The sequence below is a fragment of the Saccostrea echinata genome, unplaced genomic scaffold (genome assembly GCF_033153115.1).
Source record: "Saccostrea echinata isolate AGI-Se365-2 ecotype Australia unplaced genomic scaffold, CSIRO_AGI_Sech_v1 ptg000064l, whole genome shotgun sequence".
NCBI lineage: Eukaryota > Metazoa > Mollusca > Bivalvia > Ostreida > Ostreidae > Saccostrea > Saccostrea echinata.
Genome location: NW_026889813.1, coordinates 8,150,121 through 8,171,069, shown reverse-complemented (window position 1 = coordinate 8,171,069; position 20,949 = coordinate 8,150,121). Strand labels below are relative to the sequence as shown.

The window sequence follows — 20,949 nt, the reverse complement described above, 5'->3', positions numbered from 1 at the left end:
TTGTTTGTGTGCTACATTAAAGTCTTCAAAATACATGTACGTAAATATATTTCTAGGCCTTTCTTTTTTCATTTTGTATCACAGTAGCACTTTATTTCTGCAGTATGATTCTTCATTAAAATCTCAGCAAGGGAACTTCGCAATGAAAATAGTTATTTATTTGTTACAAATTGTATATTGACACTTGCTAAAAATGTTGGATCCCCAGGATTCCTCAAAATAGGGGATAACAGCCCCCCAATCCACTAGTGTCTGTGATGGTTGCAAAATAAAAATATAGCATGTGAAAGAGTAAATATATGTATGTTTAAATTTACATAAGTTCTGAACAAAATATAGATTTGTTTATACATGTATATACATACACATCTGTATGCATACATATACATGTATATATTATTTGGTTTATAGATAGTTTTCATATGACGTATTTTCTCTCCGGGTTATTTCCCTTGGCCGCCATCTTAGTGGTCAACCTGGTAATTTTTCCTCTTTGTCTTACCAAATCTAAGAGGATGTAGCAGAAATATTTGGGGGAAAATCTTTATAGAATAAAAATAATGAAATAAAGGAGGCTTTAACAAATGTATATTTTTCAGAAAAACAATGCTTCCTACCCCAGTATAAAAAGTTAAAGTTGTATTTAATGAAGTAATATTGAAGTAATATGAGCATGTTGCCCCCTAATATGGCGGCCAACGGAAAATAACTCTTGCTAATTTGGGTCTACTGAAAACTATCTATTCCCCCTTTTTATGTTTGTTTTCTGTCATGCAACACATTTCTCTTGCGCATATGTATATTGCATGTTTTTGACCGTTTATAGGTTTTAACAATGTACTTGCTTTTTATCCCTTGAGAGCCCTACATGTATTTTAATTGGTAAATAAAGTCATTGAACTAGATACATGTATAGTTTTGTTGTATAAAATGTTCCAACAGAGAGAGTCAGGGTGCATTTTTTATATTTGCTTAGGGTATGCAATTTTAAAAAAGTTTCCATTGTCTAAAATGCCGAAAAAATTGTGCATGCATAAAGAAGAAACCAGTGTTGCCGTTAGTTTACTGTATGAATTATTATACGAACGACTGTCTTCAAACGTCAAATGACGTAATGAAATTGCGGGAAGCTGAGAATTTGCCCAGTTTGAGTAACAGTTTAGAAAAGATGTAATTTGGTCAGTCAAATAAGGTAAAATGAAGTGTAATTAGTGGACGCATAAATTACATGTACGGAGAAAAACGTCTCTCTGCTTGGAATCGAGAATCTGTAAGAATGACCTGTCGATTGCCAATTTCATTCAAACACAAGCATTGCCTGTCGAGTAAAACAGGTTGGGTCCAATCGCCCAAATGGGATATAATAGCCCGTTTGGGATATGATATCTTAAACGGGATATAAATTCACAGTGCATAAAATGGAAATTTTCATTTTGGCTATAAATATCATAAATCCGCATCAGAATTCTTAAAAAGGAATAAATTTTGGCATACAAGTTTTTCTGCAACCCTACATTTTGTTAGATTGATCCCCAAGAAGTTTAAGAACTTCCGAGGGATCAATCTCCTAAACAGTGGGCATACAGAAAACCTTGTAAACCAAAAGCTATTCCTTTATAAGTATGTTGATGCGAATTTATGATATCAGGGACCTATATATATGTCCCTGATGATATTTATAGCCAAAATAAAAAATTTCATTTTTTGCACTGTAAATTTATATCCCATTAGGGATATATTCAAAACAGGCTATTATATCACATTTGGCAATTGGTCCCAACCTGCAAAAGGGAGTCTGTATCAAGATGGTGGTTATTTGTTCTGTTAACCCTTTAACTACCAGGGATTTTGCATTTCTTTGCAAAACCAACTAAAAAAATTCAAATAGAAATTTAGACATTTCCTAGTTACTTTTACATAAAGCAACCTATATATTTTCTGAAAGGTAAAATTCTAAAGTATTTAATTATGCAGAGTAGAATGACGTCGCAGTAGCCTTAGCAACGAATAAGACCCATAATTTCTGAAAATATGTGTTTTCCCCTTTTTTCTTCCCAGAAATACAAACAAATTTACAAATAATACTTCCATAAAAGAGGATTTAGTGATAGTATTAAAACAAAGCATGCAGTCAATTAGTTTTTAGCTCACCTGAGCTGAAAGCTCAAGTGAGCTTTTCTGATCACATTTTGTCTGTAGTCCGTCTGTCCGTCTGTCTGTAAACTTTTCACATTTTCAACTTCTTCTCAAGAACCACTGGGCCAATTTCAACCAAACTTGCCACAAAGCATCCTTGGGTGAAGGGGATTCAAGTTTGTTCAAATGAAGGGCCACGCCCTCTTTCAAGGGGAGATAATTAAGAATTAGTGAAAAATGAATAGTATCTTTTAAAAATCTTCTTCTCAAGAACCACAGGGCCAGGAAAGATGAAACTCATATGGAAACATCCCCAGGTAGTGTAGATTCAAGTTTGTTCAAATCATGACCCCCGGGGGTAGGGCGGGGCCACAATGGAGGATCAAAGTTTTACATAGGAATATATAGGAAAAATCTTTAAAAATCTTCTTCTCAAGAACAGTAAAGCCATGAAGAGTCATATTTATATGGAAGCATCCACAGGAAGTGTAGATTCAAGTTTGTTCAAATCATGACCCCCGGGGGTAGGGTGGGGCCACAATGGAGGATCAAAGTTTTACATAGAAATATATAGGAAAAATCTTTAAAAATCTTCTTTTCAAGAACAGTAAAGCCTTGAAGAGTTGTATTTATATGGAAGCATCCTCAGGAAGTGTAGATTCAAGTTTGTTCAAATCATGACCCCCGGGGGTAGGGCGGGGCCACAATGGAGGATCAAAGTTTTACATAGAAATATATAGGAAAAAATCTTTAAAAATCTTCTTCTCAAGAACTGCAAAGCCATGATGGGTCATATTTATATGGAAGCATCCCCAGGTAGTGTAGATTCAAGTTTGTTCAAATCATGACCCCCGGGGGTAGGGTGGGGCCACAATGGAGGATCAAAGTTTTACATAGAAATATATAGGAAAAATCTTTAAAAATCTTCTTCTCAAGAACAGTAAAGCCATGAAGAGTCATATTTATATGGAAGCATCCTCAGGTAGTGTAGATTCAAGTTTGTTCAAATCATGACCCCCGGGGGTAGGGCGGGACCACAATGGAGGATCAAAGTTTTACATAGAAATATATAGGAAAAATCTTTAAAAATCTTCTTTTCAAGAACAGTAAAGCCATGAAAAGTCATATTTATATGTAAGCATCCTCAGGAAGTGTAGATTCAATTTTGTTCAAATCATGACCCCCGGGGGTAGGGCGGGGCCACAATGGAGGATCAAAGTTTTACATAGAAATATATAGGAAAAATCTTTAAAAATCTTCTTCTCAAGAACAGCAAAGCCATGATTGGTCATATTTATATGGAAGCATCCCCAGGTAGTGTAGATTCAAGTTTGTTCAAATCATGACCCCCGGGGGTAGGGCGGGGCCACAATGGAGGATCAAAGTTTTACATAGGAATATATAGGAAAAATCTTTAAAAATCTTCTTCTCAAGAACAGTAAGGCCATGAAGAGTCATATTTATATGGAAGCATCCACAGGAAGTGTAGTTTCAAGTTTGTTCAAATCATGACCCCCGGGGGTAGGGTGGGGCCACAATGGAGGATCAAAGTTTTACATAGGAATATATAGGAAAAATCTTTAAAAATCTTCTTTTCAAGAACAGTAAGGCCATGAAGAGTCATATTTATATGGAAGCATTCCCAGGTAGTGTAGATTCAAGTTTGTTCAAATCATGACCCCCGGGGGTAGGGCGGGGCCACAATGGAGGATCAAAGTTTTACATAGAAATATATAGGAAAAATCTTCTTCTCAAGAACGGTAAAGCCATGAAGAGTCATATTTATATGTAAGCATCCTCAGGAAGTGTAGATTCAAGTTTGTTCAAATCATGACCCCCGGGGGTAGGGCGGGGCCACAATGGAGGATCAAAGTTTTACATAGGAATATATAGGAAAAATCTTTAAAAATCTTCTTTTCAAGAACAGTAAGGCCATGAAGAGTCATATTTATATGGAAGCATCCTCAGGTAGTGTAGATTCAAGTTTGTTCAAATCATGACCCCCGGGGGTAGGGCGGGGCCACAATGGAGGATCAAAGTTTTACATAGAAATATATAGGAAAAATCTTCTTCTCAAGAACGGTAAAGCCATGAAGAGTCATATTTATATGTAAGTATCCTCAGGAAGTGTAGATTCAAGTTTGTTCAAATCATGACCCCCGGGGGTAGGGCGGGGCCACAATGGAGGATCAAAGTTTTACATAGAAATATATAGAAAAAATCTTTAAAAATCTTCTTCTCAAGAACAGTAAGGCCATGAAGAGTCATATTTATATGGAAGCATCTTCAGGAAGTGTAGATTTAAATTTGTTCAAATCATGACCCCCGGGGGTAGGGCGGGACCACAATGGAGGATCAAAGTTTTACATAGAAATATATAGGAAAAATCTTTAAAAATCTTCTTCTCAAGAACAGTAAAGCCATGAAAAGTCATATTTATATGTAAGCATCCTCAGGAAGTGTAGATTCAATTTTGTTCAAATCATGACCCCCGGGGGTAGGGCGGGGCCACAATGGAGGATCAAAGTTTTACATAGAAATATATAGGAAAAATCTTTAAAAATCTTCTTCTCAAGAACAGCAAAGCCATGATTGGTCATATTTATATGGAAGCATCCCCAGGTAGTGTAGATTCAAGTTTGTTCAAATCATGACCCCCGGGGGTAGGGCGGGGCCACAATGGAGGATCAAAGTTTTACATAGGAATATATAGGAAAAATCTTTAAAAATCTTCTTCTCAAGAACAGTAAGGCCATGAAGAGTCATATTTATATGGAAGCATCCTCAGGAAGTGTAGTTTCAAGTTTGTTCAAATCATGACCCCCGGGGGTAGGGTGGGGCCACAATGGAGGATCAAAGTTTTACATAGAAATATATAGGAAAAATCTTCTTCTCAAGAACGGTAAAGCCATGAAGAGTCATATTTATATGTAAGCATCCTCAGGAAGTGTAGATTCAAGTTTGTTCAAATCATGACCCCCGGGGGTAGGGCGGGGCCACAATGGAGGATCAAAGTTTTACATAGGAATATATAGGAAAAATCTTTAAAAATCTTCTTCTCAAGAACAGTAAGGCCATGAAGAGTCATATTTATATGGAAGCATCCTCAGGAAGTGTAGATTCAAGTTTGTTCAAATCATGACCCCCGGGGGTAGGGTGGGGCCACAATGGAGGATCAAAGTTTTACATAGGAATATATAGGAAAAATCTTTAAAAATCTTCTTTTCAAGAACAGTAAGGCCATGAAGAGTCATATTTATATGGAAGCATCCTCAGGTAGTGTAGATTCAAGTTTGTTCAAATCATGACCCCCAGGGTAGGGTGGGGCCCAATGGGGGATCGAAAGTTTTACATAAGAACATATAGAATAAAAATTTCTTCTCAAGAACAGAAAAGCTATGTTAGTCTTATTGATCTGGAAGCATCCTCAGGTAATGTAGATTCAAGTTTGTTCAAATGTTGACCCCAGAGATAGGGAGGAGATACAATGGGGGATCAAAGTTTTACAAAGAAAGAAATGGGAAAATTCTTTTAAAATCTTCTCAAGGACAACAAATTCATTTTATTGACATGGAAGCATCATCAGGTAGTTTAAAATTCAAGCCCCCCTCCCCCCCCCCCCCCCCCCGTTCATTACTGAACTGATTTGTGCCTTAGTCTAGCCAATGTGCTCAGGTGAGCGATGTGGCCCATGGGCCTCTTGTTAGTTATACTGGTCAGTTTATTTGATAGAAAGAGTTTATACAATTACACAATGTCCATTATCTGCAAGGCTTTGGCTTTACAGCTGTCTGAGTGTCGTAAGCAATTTGAAGCTGCGATATAAAGGGAATGGTTATTGGAGGGGGAGCCCTATCCATCTTATTACGGTTTACACAGATAAACGAGTTTCTTACAACTCAGTGACGGCATCTCTGTGTGTGTCTGACAAAACACCATTCTCTTCTATTTCTTTATTCAAAGTCGCAGTAGAAATGTCGGAATCTGAATTGCTTCCTAAACTTAGATGTACTTCCATGCTATCCCCCTGTCCCCTCCTCCTGCTTACAAAACAACCGTGGTAACAGAAAGGGAAATAATTCAAACGAAAGTCTGATTTTTTTAAAAAATTTAAAATATCACGATGTATCTTTTATTTTTTTTATTTTCATGTTCATTTGAAAAAAAGAAAAATTTTCGTGTCATTTCCATGCAATTTGTGCAGGAAACAAAAATCGACAAGAAAATTTAAAACCCACTACTATTCCCCATGATTTCATTATAATTATGGAGGCTTTTGATAATTTTTTTATTGTGACAGTTTCTTCATCTTTTAATCATTAAAAAAGAATAATAAAGGCTAACTCCGTTGTCTATCCTGTCGTTTTCCTAAAAATGCACTTTTCTTTTCAAAGTACATTTAAAATACTAGTACTCAAAAAAAGCAAATTTAAAATGGTGTTTAAAAGAAAGATTTTTATGCTTGTATATTTATTTCATTTTTACAAATAAGAAATCCAAAGATTAGGAAAATGGTAACAATAATATTTTATTATTTGATTAATTATTCCTACTACATGCAGGACTCACACAGAATTCGACAGGGATTTCTGATACAATGGGTGAGCACAATCGGGGCATTGGACCAAAGAAGACTATTAGTACATGTATATAATATCTCTCCCAAAGTTAAGGAAAATTCCTTTTATTACATGTTTTTTATCTCAAAATGCATCGTACATTAACTCTTCTTTACAAATAATTCATTTAAGGTTTTGCCAAAGGTCAACGTGTCCAAAAATTTATTTTTACAATAGCTCGAAAACCATGTGGTTTATAAAGTTCAAACTTTTACAGTTTATAAATATATCATTGATTAACATGTAGAAAGTATCACTTGCTAACAAATACTTAAAGAAAGTATTTATCGAGAAAAATTCTTTTTAAAAAAATGCATATATTTTTAAAAAAAATACACCTAATTAATTTCGTACTTTTAGTGAAAGCCATCATTGCAGAAACAATATACGTTTATCAATGAAAGGCAAGTTGGACTTCGATAGCCTCTGGAAAGTTGTTTTCCCTGTTTATTTTGTCCAAATGTTAAGATTTGAAACCGAAAGTACATTGCAAATGGCGGATTTTAAAGGGGTCTTGTCTTTATACATGTCATGCTTTCAATAACAGCCTTTCAGAGACCATTCATCCAACTTGCCCTTCATTGATAAACATATATTACTTCTTCAATGATGGTTTTCACTAAAAGTACAGAATTAAGCAGGTGCATGTTTTAAAAATATGCAAATTTTTTGAAATTGTTTTTTCTCAAAAAATATATTTTTTTGTATATTTGTTTTTAAGTGATACTTTCTATCTGTTAATCAATGATATATTTATAAACTGTGAAAGTTTAAACTTTATACCTCACATAGTTTTGGAGCTGTTGTAAAAATAAATTTCTGGTCATGTTGACCTTTGGTGAAACCTTAAAAAAAAAATAAATCTGTTCCATATATCAAAATAATCAGTTTGTTTTACACTTCACTTATAAACGATTTCATTGTGCATGTAAAACGTCAAATGACGTCATAGTGCATTTTGTGTGTTTTATTTGTAAAAGTTCCAAAATTCAACAAGAAATTATCTCTGTAACTGATGCATGTACCTTATAATGTCCGTAATAACAAATGTAGGGAAAATTCCCAACTTTTAGGCATTTCTTTTTATACGCCCGTCTTTAGACAGGACATATTATGTTATGGCGTTCATGTCCGTCCGTCCGTCCGTCTGTTAGCTTTTTCGTGTCTGGCTCATAACTTTAATACTATTAGGCCTAGGATTATCAAACTTTGTCAACTGATACTTCTTGGGTAGAAGGTGTGTCGCATATTTGAAGTAGGTCGCTCTGACCTTTAATTAAGATGCTATGGCCAAATATGGAAAAATCCTGTCCGGCACATAACTAGAAAACTATTGGACTTAGAATCATCAAACTTGGCCAATTTATGCATCTTAGGTAGAAGGTGTGTCGCGACCTATTTCAAGGTCACTGTGACCTTTAATTTAAGTGAAATTTTAAAAAAAACTGTCTTTTTACTATTAGATTACACAATCCCCAAAAATGCAAGAGTGTTGCAGTATCCTTATTAAAAAAAAATGTTAAATCAAGAAAATACTTATTTTTTCATTATATACTTTACAGCAATCTGTAACAATTGTAATGTTATAAGAGAAATTCCACCTCTCCCATGGGTGTAATTATCAAGCACTGGTCAAGGAGAATTTGATAACAGAAAATTGCACATCAAATAAGAGAGAAATTAATGCGTTTAGTGTGAGGAGCTAACTGGTAGAGCATCTCTGATCAAGCAGGTGTTATCTATATCTCTTGGGAACTGGGCAAAAAGAATCAGCCAAGTTGGATTAAATTGTTGGCTAGCCTAACTTTTAAAATGAATTTTGTGAAAAGTGATTAAAACTTATTTGATTTTGTATGATAAATTAATTTGATATTGTATAATAAACTAATTTGATATTGTATAATTTTAAATTAATTAAAACTAATTATACTAGGGAGGGGGGTGATATTGGAATCAGCATGCCTGTTGTTCGTATGAATTGCAGCTTAAAACCAGTCTGACATTAAATCTAAAAAAATCAAGTATTTTAAAAAAAAAAGTTTTAATTATGGTAGATAGTCCCTACAAATCTGAGAGTAATGCTGGAACCTTATTAAAAATGAAGATGAACATCAAGATTACACAAGTTTTTTGTTTCCTTTTATAAATCTTTTCAACAAATTATAAAAAAGATCTTTGTTTTCAAATTTAATTTCAGAATGACATAAATATGCATTTTTATTGCACTACAAAGCAGATAGCATGTATAGATCCATTCATCTGTTGGGAGTAATGAGTGGACATGCATCCAGTTAGATTAATTAATGAGTTCAGTGTAGGGAGGCTAGCTGTCTCAATCATTTCTGTTAGAGGATCTCTGATCAAGCAGCTCTTATCTGTATCCTTTGGGAATTAGACAGAAGAACTGCTTGTCAGTTTATAGCATATGTCATTTGATGGTCAGCCTTTTATTTTTAATATTAATTTGAAATAGATAAAGTTGTTAAGACTAAATTGATATTGTGTAATATGATATTTTTATTGATTTTTTTGAAAATATCAACTAATTCAGAGCATCATGTCTCACAAATCTGAAAGCTGGGGGGGGGGGGGGGTGCAGATGGGCATTTGTCAAGCTCTAACACAACCAGTTGAGGATCTATAATGTAATATTTGTTATAATTAATGTCTAAACCACAGGAGATGTATAAACGAATATTATAAGGAATGGAAAAATCCTTCAAATCCTTGTATCAAGGTAGACATGATTTTCTTGCATTCTATACTGTTTATGACAATTGAACAATATTTGACGGGCGTATCATGCTGTGGCGGGGCACTTTATTGTTTTATTTTGTGTTGTAACTAAGATAAAGCCAACAGAAGATAGCACAAAATCGGTCATTTATGTGTAATTTTATCAACTTCCTTCAAGGATGTGCAATATTAACTTCAAGTTTATGATAATTTCTTAACAAGGGACAGAAAAACTTTAAGTAAAAAAATGTTTAGTTTCTTCTCTAGTTTCAGAAAATATAAATTGTTTTGTTATAACTCGAATATTTAGAAAACACCAACAATGTAATATCTGTGATGGTGAAAATGCGTCCAAATGCGTCTCTGGGGGTTAAAGGGTTAATGCCTGTCTGAATACGAGGATTTAAATTAAAACATAAATGATGATTTAGAAGTTTTTAACAGGTCCAGTCCACAGACTATTTCGACTTAGGTAGCTATTAATAGCTACATACAGGTATTTAAACCTTCTCAATGTAGCTATTTTTACCTACTTTTTGTATTACTTGCATTTTGTGGCCAAACGGCAGAATGGCGCAACATGGTGAGTACCAATCGAATTTCTTGATACAGTCACAATGATTATGAACACGGTAAAATTTTAGCCAAAAAATGATTACTTTGTAAATTAACAATTTTGCATAGAAATTAATGCTGTTACAAAGGAATGGGGAAAGGAAGCCAGAAAAAAATAGCACATTCATATTAAATGAACAGTAAAAGATTATGTTCAAGAAGAAAAGGAAGGGCACCCCCCCCCCCCCCCCATAACCTTCTACTATGTGCATGATGATAGATTGTGTTATCAGATGCTACGTGTAAATTCATCGATCTGAGGTACATAATATTCTGTGAGTGAAAGTGAAAAAAAAATGAAAGGGATGAAGCATTAATTTAAAAAAAAAAAGAAAGAAAAGATTGTCAAAACTAGTTAAATAACTATTGTGTGTTTATTAGCTTGTTGGGGGGGGGTCCCTTTTTAGCTCACCTGAGCTGAAAGCTCAAGTGAGCTTTTCTGATCACCCATTGTCCATTGTCCGTCCGTCTGTCTAGCTGTCCGTCCGTCCGTCTGTAAACTTTTCACATTTTCAACTTCTTCTCAAGAACCACTGGGCCAATTTTAACCAAACTTGGCACAAAGTATCCTTGGGCAAAGGGGAGTTTAAATTGTTAAAATAAAGGGCCAAGTTCCCTTACAAGGGGAGACAATCAAGAAAAGATAAAAATAGGGTGGGATCATTAAAAAATCTTCTTCTCACGAACCACTGGGCCAGAAAAGCTGAAACTTATATGGAAGCATTCTGGGATAGTGTAGATTCTAAATTGTTAAAATCATGACCCCCTGAGGTAGGGCGGGACCACAATAGGAAATCCAAGTTTTACATTGAAATATGTAAGAAAAATCTTAATCTTCTTCTCAAGAACCACTGGGCCAGAAAAGCTGAAACTTATGTGGAAGCATCCTCAAATAGTGTAGATTCTAAATTGTTCAAATCATGACCCCCGGGGGTAGGGCGGGGCCACAATAGGGAATCCAAGTTTTACATTGAAATATAAAGGAAAAATCTTTAAAAATCTTCTTCTCAAGAACCACTGGGCCAGAAAAGCTGAAACTTATGTGGAAGCATCCTCGGATAGTGTAGAATGTAAATTGTTCAAATCATGACCCCTGGGGGTAGTGCGGGACCACAATAGGGAATCCAAGTTTTACATTGAAATATATAAGAAAAATCTTTAAAAATCTTCTTCTCAAGAACCACTGGGCCAAAAAAGCTGAAACTTATGTGGAAGCATCCTCAAGTAGTGTAGATTCTAAATTGTTAAAATCTTGAACCCCGGGGGTAGGGCGGGGCCACAATAGGGAATCCAAGTTTTACATTGAAATATAAAGGAAAAATCTTTAAAAATCTTCTTCTCAAGAACCACTGGACCAGAAAAGCTGAAACTTATGTGGAAGCATCCTCTAGTTGTTTAGATTCTAAATTGTTAAAATCATGACCCCGGGGATAGGGCAGGGCCACAATAGGGAATCCAAGTTTAACATTGAAATATATAGGAAAAATCTTCTTCTCAAGAACCACTGGGCCAAAGAAGCTGAAACTTATATGGAAGCATCCTCAAGTAGTGTAGATTCTAAATTGTTAAAATCATGACCCCCGGGGGTAGGCGGGGCTACAATAGGGAATCCAAGTTTTACATTGAAATATATAGGAAACATCTTTAAAAATCTTCTTCTCAAGAACCACTGGGCCAGAAAAGCTGAAACTTATGTGAGCATCCTCGGATAGTGTAGATTGTAAATTATTCAAATTATGACCCCTGGGGGTAGGGCGGGGCCACAGTAGGTATTACAAGGGAAGAAATCTGGTAAAGAACAGCATGGCCAAAGTTACTCAGGTGAGCGATGTGGCCCATGGGCCTCTTGTTTACCTCACCTGAGCCAAAGAGGGGCTCAATGGAAGATCAAAGTTTTACATGGAAATATATATAGAAAAAAAAAACTTTTGAATCTTCTTAAGAAAAAGAAGTGTCATGGTTAGTTGTATTGATATACAAGCATTCTCACTTGGTGAAGATTCCAAGGTTGTGTAATCAAGGCTCCCAGGGGTAGGATGGGGCCACAAATAGGGGATAAAAGTTTTACATAGGAATATTTAGTAAACCTTTTCTCAACAAGTTTTTTCTTAACAAGTTTGGCCTTATATGTCATAATAATATACAAGCATTTTCAGGAAATGCAGATTTAAATTTGTTCAGATCATATGATATTTTGAGGTAGAGTGGGGATTAAATTTAAATGGAAATACTTGAGAAAAAAGAAAGAAAAATTTTTAAAATCTTTGCTATAACAACTAGGCCATAATAAGTTATATGAGGACATCCTTGGGTAGTGAAGATTCAAATTTATTCAAATCTTGGCCACTTAGGGTAGGGTGGGGCTACAGTAGGGGATGAAAATTTTACATAATAATATAAAAGGAGAAAAAAAATTAAAACTTTTCCTCTGAAGAAAAGCAAAATCTGAACAACAGCAGGATCAAGGTGATCCAGGTGAGCATTATAGCCCATGGACCTTTTATTGTAAGTAAACAGCATTCATTGAATGAGGAATTGAACTAATGCATCAAAATGAACAGTAATTTATTACAATACATGTAAATGTCATTTTTAGAGGTGAGGTTTGCAAGTTTTGATAATAGTCAAAACTAGATACGTGTAAATTATTGGGAAAAAATACAGCCTTGTGTTTTTAACTTCTGCAGAATCTGCAGCAAAATATTATTTTAAAAACCGCATCTTCACTTTATTTATATTAATACTAATGATTCATTCCTTATTGCTTAAATTACAGACGTATACATCCTAAATGGCGCAGTACAAAATATATGATCCTGAGCAAGAGATCCCCTGCCCATACAACAAATGTGAAATGATAAGAGCCAAGCGCATGCCATATCACCTCATCAGATGCAGGAGGGTCAGTCAAATTTAATAGAGCTTTTCTATGTAAAAATATGTATCAGAGACATGTTAATTATAATTATAGTAGAGGTACATGCTTGATTTATTACAATATAATATGCATTGGGAAGTTTTACAGAATATAAAAGTTATTGAACACTTATGAAACCACAAAATCAAATCCCCTCAAACCCACATTTCCCCTCAAACCATGAAAATTTCACCTCAAGAAATGAGTGATTTTACAGTACTAAACTAATAAATTATTAAACAAGGTAACATAATCCGGAAATTACTGGTATGAGATAGGGTTAGAAACAAATATTTGCTATACATCTACATAAGATTTTTTTTTTAAATGTGCCTTAAATGTTTACAGTATAACACGCTTATAGTGAACTTGCTTATAACGAATGGATGCTAAATACAGCTAAGTGATTTTCATTTCCTGTGGCTTTAAAATATATTGTAAAACTTAATGGATATAACGAATTATGTTTATAACAAAGCGAAATTGTCTGTCCCTGGCACTTCATTATAAACGTTTTGCAATACATGTACAGTAAATCTCGTTTAGTGTGAACATGGATATATATTATAATAGTGAATTTATGGATATCGTAAATTTTTTTGCAATAACTGGAAAAATTTTAAACAATTCCTCATGAAATTTATGGATACAATTATGAATTAAGATATAGCGAATTTACGGTTATAGCGAACTGATTTTGTGTCCCCTAGAGGTTAAAAATAAGGAAATGTGCATCTTTTATAACGAATTTTTAAAGATCTAAATTTTTGAAATATTGAACTGGCATTAGTTTGTGAGTATTTTTTATATTTGAAACCCATTTCATAGGAAAACTATTGAACTCGAAGATAAATTTTTAAAGTTTTACTGTATTATCATTGGATGAACTATAAGTTGTATATATTTCATTTACATGTAGTATAGGTAGTGGGTTTGTTGTTTTCTAGAGGATTTATGTTCTTCAGATGTACATTGTCATCATCGGATACCTACGGGTGATCTCATCTTTTACTCATCACAAGATCACCTGAGGGTATCCGACAATGGTGTAATTGTATGAATTATGGTACATAATTGAAAGATTTATTCATCTTACTTAAAAGTAACTTATGCTACATAATTATGTAATTCACAATTACATAAAGATTTAGGTGCAGTTGTTCACTCAGGAAATTTTGCAACAATAATTTTACATTACATACAAAAAGAAATGTTATTCAAAATTAAAATAAACACAATTTCAGCAAAGTTTTCAGGGCAAAATTTGACAGAAATGGCCATTTAACTTGAAAATTTCAAAAGGAATAAGTCATTTATTTCTGTGATAGTTATCTCTTTTATCAGAAGGTCAACCTAAACTCATGGTACATATATTGGTGATTAAGGTGAATTTATGGTATATATGTTTAGATTCTGCTTGTAGAACCATCCATGTTCAGAGTATGCCAGCTGTCCCTTGAATGCCACTCATGTGGTGCCAAAACCTGAGCTACGGTACCACCTGGAAAACTGCCCAGATAAACCACGACTGGAACAGAATATCGCTTTTGGTGAATATGAAAATCACTGAAAATCACTGAATATATTTTTTAACTCTTCTGGCAAATTTAGCAATGAAGCGAATTAAATTGTTGTACATGTATACATTTTAAATGTTTCTGTTGATTGATGTGTCATTTAAGAAGATGCACATATGACTTTTTTTATTGTATATACAAAAACTTCTTTATATGCACAACCTGAAGACTTACATGTAGATAATGAGAAATGTTTTTTGGAATCCATTTTTATATATTTACATTTGCAAATGTTTTCCTGTAAATAACACTACTGAAAGCAATGCGTATCTATATCCGTATAAATACAGGTTCCTCGCGTCATAAACGCACGACGTAATTTCTCAGTGACGTCATAAAGGGTCGATGCGCAATCAATGGATTAAAAACGTTCCATTGAGTTTGAAAAATAAAAACATTTCAGACGTTAAAGATTATAAACAGACAAATATAAAATATAAATAGATCACAAATGTAAATATAAGTAATAAGGTATCATTTTAAAACATCTATAGGGCTATAAATACGGGTTGGTACGAGATCAAATTTACCATAAAGCCCTTTGGGCTTTATGGAATTTGATCTCGTGAACAACCCGTATTTATAGCCTGATAGATGTTTTAAAATGATACCTTATTTCTTAAATGAATGACAATAAAAATCACAATTTTTGGGGGGTCAAACTTTTGTGGTTTGATGGAAAAATACTGGTTCCTGGGGATTTGATTTTCTGACCGAAGGAATGAGTGTTGTAAGTTGAATACAGTGTTAACACTTTGTGGAGGAGATAAATTTGTGGGTCTTTTCATATCATGGGGAAAATGAAAATTAAACCCCCACCAAAATACATGCAAGTGATTTCAAAGATTTTGTTTACTTAAAGATAACATCTAGTGAGCTCAGTTCAAAGCTCAATTTCAAAGAAACTATCCATGACATTTTTTTCAAACTTCATATGCTGATAGATATTGATGAGAACTAAGCAACTGCATCAACATTTTTTTACCTTGACCTTTCCTTTGACCTTGACCTCACTTTTCCTAAATTAGTGTTTGCTCAGTTTTAAAGATACCATTCAAGGTAGTGTAATCAAACTTTATATGTTGATACAAACTGATATAAACTATTCATATGCAACAACATTTTTTTGACCTTGACCTTTCTTTTGACCCTGACCTCACTTTTCTTAAATGAGTGTTTAGCTCAGTTTTAAAGATACAATTCAAGATATTTTTATCAAACTTCATATGCTGATACATCCCAATGAGAGCTATGCAACTGCATCAACATTTTTTGACCTTAACCTTTCCTTTGACCTTGCCCTCACTTTTCTTAAATTAGTGTTTAGCTCAGTTTTTGAGAAACTATTCAGAACAGTGTAATCAAACTTTATATGCTGATACATACTGATGAGAGCTATTCAATTGCACAACATTTTTTGACCTTGACCTTTCCTTTGACCTTGACCTTACTTTTCTCAATTTGTGTTTAACTCAGTTTTAAAGAAACCATTCATAATATTTTTATCAAACTTCATATGTTAATACATACTGATGTAAGCTTTTCAACTGCATCAACATTTTTTGACCTTGACCTTTCCTTTGACCTTAACTTCATTTATTTTAAGTAAATGTTTAGCTCTGTTTTAAATAAACCATTCAAAATATTTTTATCAAACTTAATATGCTGATACGTATTTGTGAGAACTATTCAACTGCATCAAAAATATTTGATCTTGAACTTTCCTGTGACCTTTACCTCACTTTTCTTAAATTTGCATTTTGCTAAGTTTTAAAGAAATCATTTAAGATATATTTATGTAAGCTTATGCACTTTTACATAATTTGGTGAGAATTTATCATCTATATCCAACTTTTTAGATTTCAATTTTAAAGAAACTATTCAAGATATTCTCATTAATTTCGTACACTAATACAAAATTTCATGTTGCATTACTAATATACCCTCGGTGGGGCCGTTGGACATATTTCTAGTTTCCTTTTGGGATTCTCTTTTTGTTACTATCTATACAGCAACAATTTTTCTGTGAAAATTTGTCACAGCGTACTAAAAGTACCTACATATAAGAAATCCTATGACAATCCAAGAAATCTGCATAATTTTCTATCTGCGGATTGAACAGAGTCTGTCCTTCAGCCGAATTATGACCCCATGGATATATATATTTACAATAGTGTACATGCACCATATAATGTTACAGCATTGATTTACAAGTTAAAAATTTGTTTGAATATAGAATTAAGTCAGTGACTGATGGAAATATTTTTTCGTGTTTTATTACTCATTGTTTTAAAATTGGTTTTTTTTTTTAAATCAGATGCACAGAAGAAGGAAGGAAGCACACTGTTTACTGGTTGTACAAAGTTACCCACGTACAGTCAAATAGACTTAAAGGCTGATGATGACTGGGAGAAAGGTGTCAGACTCGTACAATCAGTTCATCATATAGAATCACACTGCCTTCTGGAATGCAGAATTTAATTTATTGTATTCTACATCAAATATCAAAAAAAAAAAAAAAAAAAAAAAATAATGATTATCACTTACCGTAAATAAATAATGGACATGTAAATGAGAAGATTTTTTATAAGGAAAATATTCCTGTTTTAATACATTATCTTAACATTTTTCTTATTTCTAGAAATTCCTCTTCTTCCTCGTATTGGAGTGGATCCAAATATTTTTGCCAAAATGGAAGGAATTCAACTACAAGGGTAAGCTTTATTAGATAATACGCCATTTTCAAAAATAAATTTCCCTGATCATTTAAATATTTAAAATGATTTTTTTTTTCAACTAGACTTACATCAGCAGAGAAAAAACACATGAAGGCACAATATGCTTTACCACCAGAGGAAAGAAGGTATATCTACATACATGTGTTTAGTAATAAAAAAAAAAGAAAGATATTGTAACCAAAAATTTCAAATTTTTTCAAACCCACCTCAATCGTAATAAAAATAAAATTATTTTCTGATTGTCATTTTAGGTACTTTAAAAATCCAGATAAACCAGGAGAGCAGACAACAGGTGATCCAAACCAGGAAGAAGAGGAGGAGGGGGAGTTAAGGATTCCTAAAAAAGCTCCCCAGACCTACGTCCCCAAACCACAGTCAACCAAACAACAACCACACACTGTGTTCACCTTTTCCTTATCCTCCACAGGGGTTGGCAGAGGTCAGTCAGCCACAGCTGGGGAACAGCCCTCCTTGGAGGGTGTGGGGATGGGTGTTGGTCGGGGGATTACAGGGGTTGGCAGAGGGAGGGCAGATTCAGTACGGCATGGCAGTGAAAAAATGAACAATTCGTTGAACATGATTGGGAGAGGACAGAGTATCAGAGGACATCAGGTGATGAGGGGTGGTGCTGGAAGGTTGATGACAGCAGGCACTGGACGAGGTGTTTCCATGGACAGACCAGGAAAACAAGGTACAGTGGATTATGTTTGTTGAGCTTTGTCATCTTTGATTATCTACATTTTGTTACTGCAGCATTGAATTCATTAAAAAAAAAATGCAACAAAATATAGCTGTTTATACAGTAATTGAAAATAATATTAAAATCTAAATTGGAGGGGAGGGGGGTCCTAGGTATAAAGGGAGAAATGAGTTGGAAAAAAATGGGGAGCTTGTTCAAAACCTTTAAAAACCTCTTTATTAAAATTTTCTTACTTTTTCAGATTGAAGTCCAAAAAGAAGTTCTTGAATTTGAAGACTTTATCTTCCAGTAAATATGAAAACCTGTCATAAACTGTATTGAGTGTCACCACTTATTACGTTACAAAGAATGTGGAGTTCTCAGAATATGATTTTTTTGTTGATTATTCTGATTCCTTACTATCAAAGAACTATACATGTATTTACATGTAATTGAAAATTTTTTTTTGGTTAATTGGGTATGTTTCATATGAGGTACATATATTGTATGAGATTAGTTTTGTTACTGAACATACTATTGACATTATTTTAGGTGTGTTGTAATTTACACATACTTTTATTTGGTAATAATTTGCATCGAATTCAGATGCATTATTTTAATCTATATTGTTTTACCTTTATTTTGTAACTTTCAAAAAATGATGCATTTTCATGTGCATATTCTTGTGTTTATCATGTAAAGTGAATTGGAACATTTTACTAGGGATACTTTTTTAATAATATACCCATTATACTTGTATATACATGTATAAGTAAATTGTGTTTTTTTTCAGATTATTTTGAAGGAATTTGCCATTGACCCGCATATGTTTCTAGGACTCTCATACAAGTTGGATATATAGTCTTTCACAAAAATTAATTAATTCCCAAAAATCCAACATAACGCAAATATACAGTATATATCATTATCATTATTCATTTTATTAGATGCAAAGTTTGAGCAGTTATTCAGAAGGAGTTATAAATGATTGAAAGTTTTGGATGGTATCAGAAAATGCAGGAATGATACGTGTAGTCGTGTACATGTATATATGCAATGGAAAGACTAATGTAGATGTTTAGTATAAGGACTTGTACAGTGGGCGGTTTGGAGGGATACCTATTGCTAACATTTTATGTAAAAATGGACTTAATGGACTAAAAGAGTTAAATATGAAAAATTATGTAGATGCGAGTTTGATATTTCAGACAATTTTCCATACTTTTAGTAAAGCATTGTTTTGGAGATGTTTTTGTTTTGTACAAATAAAATAGTGAATCTCAACAGCTCAGTATTTTGTATGTTTCTGTGTATGAGCAGGCTAACAAATTAAAATACCGAATTGTTGATGTTCCCAGAAGAGGATTCTCAACAAGTCTTACACAGACCGGCAAACATTAATCACTTATTTAATTCCTAATTAAAAAATTCCAGTTACTCAAGGATATGCTTTATGCCAAGTTTGAATTAAAAAGCAAAAAGTACAAAACAGGTGCTCAACATCATTTTATTTGCCTTGAAAGCTTAGAATGGATATTTGAACTAAATTCTAATTTTATTGGAAAGTTTGCTGATGTGGTTGCAGCATTTTCAAAAAATAACTAGCATTGATTGCCTGACGGATAGAATGACCTACAAATAGAACAAGAAACATGTATGCCATGATTTTCATGTGCCTTAATATGACCCTTTGAAACAATGTTTCATTCTTAGGTCACTCAAGTCACTTGTAACTAAGGTGACCTATTGCTGTCTGTTTTAAGCATTGTCAGTCATCCGTTGGAACACTTTCAGATTCTTCTCAGAAACCATTCAACCAATTTTTGCACATAGCATCTATGAGAGAAGGAGAAATGTGAATTTCATAGTCCCTTGGTATTGGTGGATGGGGCTATAAGCCCCCACCCAGTATATTTTGCAGACAGACCAAGTACATGGATATCATGATGAGTATTAATGCTTCTTCTACAGTTTTGAGTCATGATCCATTAGTCAAGTGTTCTTGTGATAGGGCGAGGCTCTATTAAGTACTTAGTGAAAATTCATTAATTGAAAAATCTTTTTTGCTCCTAGGTATTTAGGAGATAAATGTATTTTCATGATGAACAAGAATGCCTCTTCCAAAATTGTGAAATTCATGACACCAGGGTAAGGGGTTCTGGTTTAATACACCAGGGCTCTTTTGATTACTTGTATATATATTGAGAATGCAATAATTCTTCGGAAATCTCTGCTCCTGGGTATTTCGCATACAAACTTAGTGCATGGCAATGATGAGTAAGGGTGTCTCTTCTAAAATTGTGAAATTTATTACCCCTGGGTCCAGGAGTTACACTCTGTACATGTATGGTGTAGGGCAAGGCTCTATAATTGATTATGTAGTGAAAATGCATTAATTCTTTGAAATTCTGTGCAGGGCTTACTTTTCCAAAAATTGTGAAATTCATGGCCCCTTGGTCACGAGTTCTTGTGTTAGGGCGGGGCTCTATTGATCACATAATGATTATTCAGTAATTCTTTGAAAATCCTTGTGCTCCTAGATATGTTTTGCAGAGTATTGAGCAAGGGTGTTTTTGTTTTTGTTTTTTGTTTTTGTTTTTAACAGATTTGTGAATTCTTGACCACTGAGTCGGGAGTTCTTGTGCTAATCATGTGTCTTTATGTAGGGAAACTTTGTATCTATTTTAAGAGACCCCCCCCCCCCCCCCGTTTTTACTCACCTATAATATTTAATCACTGTAAATAATGTAGTTGATAGGTCAATATTCAATAGAAGAATGATATAAGAATTAATGTATAACATAAAATTAATGGTCAGGTAGACTTTAAAATACATGTACATGTGATAGATGAGTAACAAGATGTGTTTGTGAAACACTGATGCCCCCGTATGGCAGCTTATGGCGAAGGTTAAAGTTTCTTGAATGCAAGT

General features: G+C 33.9%; 1 protein-coding gene across 1 annotated transcript; it reads left to right on the top strand.

Annotated features, from left to right (window-relative positions):
• The first annotated feature begins 1,137 nt into the window (after positions 1-1,137).
• LOC133175763 (uncharacterized) lies at positions 1,138-18,548 on the top strand. The gene is made up of 8 exons (XM_061310874.1): positions 1,138-1,192; positions 12,883-13,008; positions 14,447-14,573; positions 16,918-17,016; positions 17,242-17,314; positions 17,401-17,463; positions 17,590-18,029; positions 18,280-18,548. The coding sequence occupies exons 2-8, from the start codon at positions 12,898-12,900 to the stop codon at positions 18,282-18,284; spliced, it is 918 nt and encodes a 305-aa protein (XP_061166858.1). The 5' UTR covers positions 1,138-1,192; positions 12,883-12,897; the 3' UTR covers positions 18,285-18,548.
• Positions 18,549-20,949: the final 2,401 nt, after the last annotated feature.

Excerpts from the sequence above, each read along its gene's own strand:
- LOC133175763 (XM_061310874.1), top strand. The coding sequence starts at position 12,898 with ATGGCGCAGTACAAAATATATGATCCTGAGCAAGAGATCCCCTGCCCA. Across the intron at positions 14,574-16,917 it reads GGAACAGAATATCGCTTTTG|ATGCACAGAAGAAGGAAGGA; the intron begins GTGAATATGAAA and ends TTTTTAAATCAG. Across the intron at positions 17,464-17,589 it reads TTACCACCAGAGGAAAGAAG|GTACTTTAAAAATCCAGATA; the intron begins GTATATCTACAT and ends TTGTCATTTTAG.